Here is a 10,574-nt window from a genome sequence, read left to right on the forward strand (position 1 = left end):
TATATATCTGTGTGTGTGTGTGTTAGTGTGACTGTGTTTGTCCCTCCCAACATCGCTTGACAACCGATGCTGGTGTGTTTACGTCCCCGTAACTTAGCGGTTCGGCAAAAAGAGACTGACTAGGCTTACAAAGAATAAGTCCTGGGGTCGATTTGCTCGACTAAAGGCGGTGCTCCAGCATGGCTGCAGTCAAATGATTGAAACAAGTAAAAGAGTAAAAGAGAATACTGCATTTAGAGCGTCGAGATTATAACGAGTGGAGCATCTTTGATTATAGTCTGTTGGATCGAAAGTGACCTGGAGCTAAACAATAACGCTATTATCGTTATTAACAGTGTATAATATTTAATCGATATCTGCATGCTGTATCCGTCTATGTAAACACTATTTTTAATCAGATTTTTTTTTTGGATTTTATATCTTTGAAAAACAAATAGTAATTCAAGGGAGACAATTTCATATCACCAACTATTAAAATTGACTTCATTCATTGACACGATACAAGAAATTTATAGAGGAGGTCGGATTGAGATGTAGTGTTCAAGAACATTAATAACTCAAGTGAATTTAAAATTGCTATAAATGAAATCGAAACTGAGGGCGCAAATTTAATTTATCGAGTGCTTAACTCTAAGGCGATCGTCAACACTGAGTGCCCTCAACACGTGAAGGGCGAAAAGGATAAAAGTTTTGGCGTAACGAGTTTAACTTAAAACAATCAGCGTTTCTCATATAAGTACATATTTTTATGTTCGTATCATCTAAAACTTATTAGGAATTACCGTAAAGACAATTAAATAACATTTACAGAGTTGCTTTTGTATCCCTCGTCTGTTCTGCAATACACTCACCTGTGGTGCTATATTGCTGTAATAAAATGTTTCTTGAAGATTTCTCCATGATTGTAGATTATTCGCAGCTGCAGCCATGTGTCCTCTATCGTAACCACTCCCGGAGAAATCTCGATCTGTCGCCCTAAAGTAAGCATGGATTGAAGGATCTTCCTCAAAATTACATGATTTTCTATCGGCGTGTTTCTCCTTCAGACTCTCGGGTGTCAAATGTTCAAATACCCAATTTGGACATCGTGTTCTTTGATCGTAGGATAAAACATAATTACCATACGAACGAAGGTTGCTCATACTGGGAAAACCGAATCTCATTATCTGGGCAACCCTGTTGCCTGGCATTGGCTCATTAGGAACCAAGCCGTCATTTTTTTGTGCAACAGAAAGTTCCCGAGCCTGAAGGGACGGAATAGGCAAAAGAACATTGTTTAAGTTTTTGTATAGTCTCAGTTTCTCTATACATACTCCTAAACTTGTTCCCAGTACCAGAGAAATTCCTGATGCTGTTACGAGTAGGCGATGGTTTCTCATCGCATCAAAATCACGAACACCAAAAGGTAACACGAAAGAAAAGCTGCCGACATGGATGTGTTGGCCAGTTATTTACAAAAAAAAAAAAAATTCAGTAGAGTGATCTCCCCTGAATTCATGTCCCGTAATGTACAACGCACATACTTTCTTGAAGCTTCCAAATAAATATTTCTTGGTAATCAATTTATTTCCTTAATGTCATTCATTTTGTGATGAATATTTCTCGAAAATTTTCCACAAACAGCTAGCAGCAATGGATGTATACACACACACGCACATTCTTTTAGCGGCTTTGATTACTGGACTGGACTGGTCTTAGCTGGTAACACACCCTCACATCCTTTCACGAATTTAGGCAACCTCAGCAGGAGGAAAGGTAAAAGCCTCCAAGGAGGGATTTAAACTCAGAATGTAACCAAATATCACAAGGTATTTGTCTGATGCTCCACCTATTTTGACATGCACCTGAAATACATGTTGAGCTACCACAAATTCCATTGACAAATTTTATTCATGAGTCTTCAGACACCCAGGAGATTATGATGCTACACTGTAGTATCAAACTTGGAACCACATGATTGTAAAATAAAGCTCTTTGACACCTGGCGGGGCCGTTGCTTCTTTTTTATTAACCAGAATTTTAAAATGAAAGAAAATTAATTAAAAGAAACATGGTCTCATATGAGCATGTCAATAATTTCTTTCTATTTCAATTTATTCTTCTCAGGGAATGCACAGTAAATTTAGATAAATTAAACTGTTTTTTCTAAGAGATCAAATGACGAGGTAAAGGCTCTGACACAATGTCGGCTATTTTTCATGTGTTGACGATTAAGTATTATGGCCAGAAACAACAGAAAATACAACAATTTTAGTTGTTTGTCCAGTTCCCTATTAACCTAGCCGTTGGCACGCTGTAAATTCAATCAAAGCTTCAGGAAACTGCGTTGATGATAAGAAATGTAATTGAAGATCACACGCATTTGAAAATTAATAGATGTTTTACACGTGTAGTGGGGTGAAAATTGAAAACATGATCTAAAAGCAATTAAAATTATAATTGAATTCTGAAAATAACTGAAATGACAATACTTTCAGGTTTTAATTGCACATTTTTTTCTCCTTTGATTTTGGTCTATCAATTTGAAATTCTAAACTTAAAAAAGAAAATATTCGAACTGAATTTTTGAATTTGACGTCCCTGGAAAAATACAGCAACTAAAGATAGTCAGAATTTTTTGTCACTGGAAGGCATGGCAATTTCTCTTGTGTCTGTTTTACCATGGTAAAATGCACCCTGGACACTGTAAAATGTTAGGAAGAGTATGTAGCCATAGGAGCCATGTCAAAGGAAACATGCAAGCAAGATGTGACCCATCAAGAAAAGCACAATAACTACAGATATGAGTTGATTTGAACCATGATTATCTATACAACCTCAGAAACAGCTATAAGAAGAACACAATGATGGTGGAACACGTTCCACGGTTGGATAACATTACTATTGAATCTTGTCATTTTGTACGCAAATATCATCATGGGATTGGACCTTACCATATTTTATTTTGTATCTCAGTTTCAAGTGCCCTTCACTGTCATTACATGACGTTTTTTTTTTTTTCACATAAGTTGTCCCTTCCTTTCATATTAGATTTCCAAACATGTCCTTGCACTGAAGAGGAGAAAACTTGATTATGATGATGTTTGAAAACATTAGGAATTCTACAAGAACAGTATTGTTATTCATTGACTAAACTCTGATATATGTCAGCAGCTCTAAAAGAACAGGGTTGTGAAAGCAGAAATGATTTTGATAATAGGTCTGCTAATTCAAGTCTTACTTAGGGCTAAATAATATCTGTTCAAAAAGATGTGGACAGAAGTGCTGACATAAACTACCTGCAGTGTGTGCTGGCATTCTATCCAGGGGAAGATACACATTATCTAGAGTATTAAAACCAGAGTTAAGCCCAAATCTAGAGGACTATATGGACATGTGCTTAAGAAATTAATTCTGTACCTATGAGCAAAAGCACATCGCTTATATATATATATATATATATATATATATATATATTACATACTATTGTAAATTGTCTGATGAACAGTCTCATGAAACTTTGAGGATTTTTTCCAGCTTTAATGGTGTATTACTCTGCCTTTGGCTTTCAGGTACTATTTTTTTCCACCTTGTTTTGCATGTATGTGCTTTCTTGTGTGTGTATATGTATATATATATGTGTGTGTGTGTATGAAACTTAGAAGACAGTTAACGTTCTTGAAAAAATCTGGTACTCTACTGAAAATAGTGGGTTGATCCTCACTGGCAAGAAAATTAAAAACAGCTAGTACGCTTCAGATGAAGTTTTGGGTCATATTTGTTTGCACTGTTTACAGACACTACCTTGTCACACTCACTGTAAAAAATACAATGAACCAAGGATTGGTACATTGGTAACCTATAACCAATGACACTATTCATCACCAATTATGATAGAAAATGTATCCTGCAGGTACAGACATGGCTGTGTGATTAAGAAGTTTGGAAATATGAGGATTGGAGACAAGAAGGGCATTCAGCCATACCTCAATGAATTCTGTCCAATCCTTGTGAACAAAGAAAAATAAAAGGTAAGACAATGATGACAATAATTAAGTAGCTCCTGATATATGGATTCATCAGAGTAGGAACAGCATTGCTTGTAATCTGTAACCCTTCACAGTTTCCAAGACTGTGACAGAGAACCCAAGAATCATGAATTACTGCAGTATATCAAAATATTGAGTCATTCTGAAAGCAAAGATTTGGAGTTTGAATAATGACAAGAAACCTGCTAACTCTTCTAAAGTCATCACACACCTGGGTGATAGAGTTAAACTAGGTAATGTTATTGAGTCTACTAAACATGAGATATTAAAAGCACCAAACTGACACAAGTCCTATTCATGGCCTTGTTATCTCAAACTAATGATTAGTAGCATTTTGTCCATCTCTACATTAAGGTCAAGTCCCTTCAAGGCTAACTTTGCTTTTCAATCTTTCAGGATCGGTGTAATTGACTTACCCCCTCCCCCAAAATTTGAAACCGATTATCATGTTCTTTCTCATGGATTTCCTCATAGAATCAACTACACCACACAAAAGCATCAGAATGTGCACTCAAAAACCCACACCTTCTCTTACTTTTTTCTTTCCCATTACACATACATTCTCAGTCGTATCCTGGAACTAAAAAAAAAACAAAATCTAAGAGATGGGCAGACAGACCTGAAGCTGACCTGGAGTAGAGTAAGTATACCATTGAAGAATGAAAGGACTTTGATAAGCTGATTGATTGATTAACTGAATGATTAATCAAACAGTTGATTAGTTAAACAGTTAACAAACTGATGAATAATAAAGAAAAATAAGTAAAATAGAACCAGCACTTATAATTATTGGCATAATGACTCTCCTGAGATACAACAAAATCAGTTTCAACAGTCAAGTTCATATTAAGAATTTATGACCTGTGCAAGCATGGCAAAATGGACATTAAAATAATGGTGATGAGGTTATATATATATCTATATATATAGTTATCCTGCAAACTTGATGACAACCTCACCAGTACCAGTGTGGGGGGAAAAAAAAAGCACCCAGTACACTCTGTGAAGTAGTTGGCATCGTGAAGGGTATTCTCATGTAAAAACCTTACCAAAGCAGACACTGAAACATGATGCAGTCCTTTGCCATTGGATCCCATCAAACTGTTCGACTTATGCTGGCATAGAAAATGAATGTTAAAAAGATGATGACAATAAAGTAATCTTTGATATGTAAACACATGCAGCTGAGCTGGTCATGACGTCAGAATGAGTGATGTAAGAATTCCCAAAGTCCTAATGACCACAGGTCAGATATAAGGACAAGCTGAAGAGTAACTTCTTGGCAGTCAATATAGGTCACAATACCTTTGAACAAACAAAATGGAGATAGTCATGTCAAAATGGTGTCCAAGACTTTGTTTCAACTAGCACTAACAGGCTTAGGGATGCAAGGTAAAGGAGACAAATAGTTGCAATTACACTGCCTGTACTGACCTGTCATCTTTGTACTTGCAGCATCTGCGAGTCTCTTTGCAAATCATTAGTGGGACTCAAATGTCACATTCAACATAACCATCATGACTGACAATGAAAGTGTAGGTTGTTGGATCTTCATAGGTCAAAACCAATGGGAAAGCCTATCATAAGTGCAGGAGTGGCTGTGTGGTAAGAAGCTTGCTTACCAACCACATGGTTCTGGGTTCCGTCCCACTGCATGGCACCTTGGACAAGTGTCTTCTGCTATAGCCTCAGGCCAACCAAAGCCTTGTAAGTGGATTTGATAGATGTGTGTCTGTGTTTGTCACTCCAACATTGCTTGACAACTGATGCAGGTGTGTTGACGTCTCCGTAACTTAGCAGTTTGGTAAAAGAGACTGATAGAATAAGTACTAGGCTTACAAGGAATAAGTCCTGGGGTCGGTTTGCTTGAGTAAAGGCGGTGCTCCAGCATGGCCACAGTCAAATGACAGAAACAAATGAAAGAATACACACATATATATATATATATATATATATATATAGGTGGTGCTGACAATGACATTGCTGATAATGATAAGGTAACAATAAGGCAGTAAGAGACAAAAATAACAACCAAACAATTTTAAGAATATGAATTTATTAAAATATTCAGTCAAGAAAGTCACATTTTCAGCTTTCATCACATTACACCCTGTAAAATAAAAAAATAAAGTATATAAAAAATAATTAGAATAATTAATACTGACAATTAATTTTGAAACAAAACATAACAAAAGGCACAGGCATAGCTGTGTAGTAAAATGTTTGCTTCTCTACCACCTGGTTCTGGGTTCAGTCCCACTACATAGAAACCTTGAGCAAGTGTTTTTCTCATATAGCATCTGGCTGACCAGAGTCTTGTGAGTGGATACGATAAATGAAAACTGAAAGAAGCCTGTCATACGTATGTGTGTGCGTGTCTTTGTGTCTGTGTTTGTCTCCTCACCACCACTTGACACAGCCATGCTTTAAGTAAATAGAGGAATGTAAATTAACTAGCAAGAGACATGCTGATTGAAGCAGATTCCCTATTCATGGTCTCCTTCATCTCAGCTTTACAAACCTGAAATAGTTAATTTCATTATAGACTACAATTTTGAGAAATGGGAAATCAGACCCAATATTTGACTGGCTTATATTGATGTCTTAACTCTTTAGCATTTAAACTGACCATATCCAGCCAAAATATTCTATCTATTTTATGTTGAAACCAGCCAGATCTGGCCTACCCTACAATGTCATTTTAAAAATATACAATCGTTATCATCAAAATCTTAGATCTACGATATAATACATAATCAATTTAAAACAATGTAAATAAATAAGGTTGTATTCCACAGAACAATCTGAATGCTAATGGGTTAAAGTTGAACAACAAAATTGACAACAAAAGGATTTGAACTCAGAATATAGAGATCAAGTCAAATACCACAACTTTGTCAAATTTTGTCTGACACTCTACCAATTTGCCAATCCATCACTCCCAGTATGTCTAAAACATTAAGCAGTACTTACGGATCTTCTTTGTGAGAGCGTTTGACATAAACCTTTCGTTTGTATTTCTTCTGGTTACTGTAAACAGAAAAATCAATATGCATTATTAATGAATTTTCAAACCAAAGTGAAGTGGCTGATGTATTTTAATTCCTTAACAGAATATCAAATAAAATAAAAAAAGGTTTCTGTAAAAACATACATTAGAAATACTTTCATTCCTAATATACAAAACATGATTAAAGTCTGTGGTTCTTGAAATTCATTTTGTATATGTTAGGCTTCCAATACTATTTTTATTTTCTGTCTTTGTCTCCCACTACTTTACATCCATAAGAATAAAGTACCATGACTGGTACTCTATTATATTGATCTCAAAAAGATGGGATGAAAGGCAAATGATGATGAGAATCCTGGAAAACAAACAAAAAAAAAATTGAAAAGAAAGCTAACCTTTTCTTGAAGACTTGTCGAGGTTCCAGGATATTTCTGCGTTGTAAACTGGTAAATCTGTCTTCTAAAAGATTTCCTTCCGGCTGACAAAAGAACATTATCAAAACAGACTTGAGCTTAAGTTAATTAAATGTGTTATTTATGTGCAAAGTTGTAAATTTATGAAAAGGTGAAAGTTGCTAATGTAGATGGATTTTCAAAGGACATTAACAACATAAAGATTAGAACCCAACTATGATAAAATAATCTTAGAGCTTTAAGCAATAATAAAAATATCTTTAAGCATTAAACAAGTATTCACACAACTGGATATTTTTTTCAGCTTTGGAATTATAGGAAGAAATAGAAAATTACGATAACCAGGCCTTTTCTAAGAGGTACAAATAAAGTTAGCAAAATGGTTGAAACAGAGAATTAAAACTAGGTAATGGTCTACATTTATGATATAACAGTGGTACCTGTTGCATCACTATATTTTGAATGAGTTTCAGTCCATTTCATAGACAAAATCAATGGACTAAAACGGGAGTGTCAAACATAAAGCTTGCAACAATGTTTAATTTGGTATTCCCCAGTTCTGTTTCATAACAAGAAGAATTTTATTTACATCGACCCCAGTGTTCGACTGGTACTTAATTTATTGACCCTGAAAGGATGAAAGGCAATGTCGACCTCAGAACGTAGCGACAGGTGAAATGCTGCTAAGTATTTTGCCTGACATGCTAACGATTCTACCAGCTTGCCAACTTAATAATAATTGGTCATGAATAACCATGGGATTGCAACTACAAAGTTACCCTCCGAGGCACAAGTCCGGGCAAGGTTGTTTATGGAAGACCAGCAGTCGCCCATGCATACCAGCCTCCCCTCTCCACACCACCAATGTTATCCAAGGGAAAGGCAAAAAGGCCGATACAGCTTGGCACCAGTGGCATCGCAACTCATTTCTTCAGCTGAGTGAACTGGAGCAACAAGAAATAAAGTGTCTTGCTCAAGAACACAACACACAGCCCAGTCTGGGAATTGAACCCACGTCACGATTGTAAGCTCGACTCTCTAACTACCGAGCCTTCACTTAATAATAATAATCGACTAGTCCCCTCCCCGTAAATTTCAGGCCTTTTGCCTATAGTAGAAAGGATTATTATTATTATTAATAATAATCCTTTATACTATAGGCAAAAGACCTGAAATTTGTGGGGAGGGGACTAGTCGATTATATTGACCCCGGTCTTTCACTGGTACTTAACTTATTGACCCCGAAGGGATAAAAGGTAAAGTCAACTTAGGCAGAATTTGAACTCAGAATGTGAAAACGGACAGAATACTGCTAAGTATTTCACCTGGTGTGTTAACAATTCTGCCTGCTAGCCACCTTAATAATAATGATAACAATAATAATGATGATGATGATGATAATGATGATTTTAAATTTTGGCACAAGGCCAGTAATTTTAGGAGAGGGGATAAATTGATTACATTGACCCCAGTGCTCAAGAGGTAACTATTTTATTAGCTCTAGAAGGGATGAAAGGAAAAGTTGGCCACAGTGGAATCTGAACTCAGAACATAAAGATTAATGAAATACCATTAAGCAATCTAGCAGGTGTGCTAACAATTCTGCCAGCTCGCTGCCTTATTATTATAATAATAGTGGTTTCGAATTCTGGCACAAGGTCAGCAAGGCATGTCAATTATATCAACCCCAGTGCTCAACTGCTACTTATTTTACCAACCCCGAAAGGATGAAAGGCAAAGTCGACCCCAATGGGATTTGAATTCAGAACATAGTGACAGACAATATGTCACTGAGCGTTTCTCCCAGCATGCTAAAGATTCTGCCAGCTCACTGCCTTATGATAATAATAATAATTTTGTTTCTCTGGCAACATAACATAACTGTACAAAAAAGTAAATAAAATTATAAAAGCAATAAATCAGTTCACTTACCACAACTTTACGGAGGCAGTCTGGAAGTTCCTCGCAAAGTTTTACATCTAGTTCAGGTTTAACAAAACTAAATCAGTTAAGGAATTAACAGAAATCAAATTTATCAACAGAAATACTTTCTAAGACTTTTATTCCTAGACATACAAGAAATATAATACTCACCTGCAGGCACTTTCATCTATCATATCTATTCCTAATGTAAAAATATCAAGCAAAAAGATTGATAAAAAATGAATGAGTTCTCACCTCACACCATTGTCATTTGATGTCTGTTTTCCATGTATATATTTTATAGTTGGACCCAACCTCATACAATAGTAAACCAGATCGACACTTGTCAGCTGTAGTAAACTGAAGTTTTCATTTGTTTGTTTTTCATTTGCAGGTCCACTTTTCCATGCTTGCATGAGTCAGATGAGACTACACTGAAACAGAATTTTCAAAGGCTGGATACTCTCCCTGATACCAACTCTCACCTGTTTCCAAGCAAACTAATAATAATTCAGCCAACAAACAGCACAAACATGGTCATGTAGAGGACTGAAAAAAAATGACACCATTTGAATGAGCTGTATGTTTATAAAGATTGCACAACATACCAAGAAACCCAGGTATGGTTTCCAGGTGAACTGCAAGCAAAAGACACCATCAATATGAACAATGAGGCTTTGTTTGCAATTAGCAAATACACATGAAGAGAAATATAAATTCACATCAACATGTATATATATATATATATATATATATTACAGATATTGGGACCCACAGAGGGGATGACAGGAGACTGAAACTCCTGACGGTTAGCTGTGCTTGAAAAGACATGTCAAACTAAGTAAAAGCATGGTTGTCCTTGCATACAGGTTGCAACCCTCTCCCTGAGCATCCCTAATCTCGCAGGCTTGTAGATGCTGGTGCCACACATAAAGCAATGTGACCTTGAACCAATGCTAGAGAAAAATGATTAATATGAGAGGAGGGGCAGTAGCACTTGTAGTGATCCAAACTAACCCCTTCGTAACCATATTTCCCATGAAGTACATAGTTTTTGTGTAAACAATAATGAAAACAAGGTTGTGAGCTGGCAGATTCATTTGCATGCCAGGCAGAATGCATAACAGAATTTTGTCTGCCTTTATGTTCCGAGTTCAAATACCGCCAAGGTCGACTTTGCCTTTCATCCTTTTGGGAGTG

General features: G+C 36.1%; 2 protein-coding genes and 1 long non-coding RNA gene across 5 annotated transcripts in view; 1 reads left to right on the plus strand and 2 right to left on the minus strand.

Moving 5' to 3' along the window:
• The window catches only part of LOC106867925 (endonuclease G, mitochondrial), a 25,111-nt gene extending 23,637 nt beyond the window's left edge, over positions 1–1,474 (minus strand). Inside the window, exon 1 of the mRNA XM_014912994.2 lies at positions 852–1,474. Coding sequence (XP_014768480.1) covers positions 852–1,379 — 528 coding nt within the window. The 5' untranslated portion in view covers positions 1,380–1,474. The remainder of the gene's footprint in view (positions 1–851) is intronic.
• The window catches only part of LOC106871104 (endoplasmic reticulum lectin 1), a 488,243-nt gene that overhangs the window by 418,911 nt on the left and 58,758 nt on the right, over positions 1–10,574 (plus strand). The gene's annotated exons all lie outside the window — the stretch shown is intronic.
• Positions 6,065–9,450, minus strand: LOC106867926 (uncharacterized). Its single transcript, XR_001409196.2, has 4 exons — positions 9,384–9,450; positions 7,434–7,516; positions 7,002–7,058; positions 6,065–6,138 (listed from the first exon to the last, which is right to left on the minus strand). It is a non-coding gene; the product is annotated as an uncharacterized LOC106867926 (long non-coding RNA).

Source organism: Octopus bimaculoides, chromosome 11, assembly GCF_001194135.2.
Source record: "Octopus bimaculoides isolate UCB-OBI-ISO-001 chromosome 11, ASM119413v2, whole genome shotgun sequence".
In the NCBI taxonomy this organism is placed as follows: domain Eukaryota; kingdom Metazoa; phylum Mollusca; class Cephalopoda; order Octopoda; family Octopodidae; genus Octopus; species Octopus bimaculoides.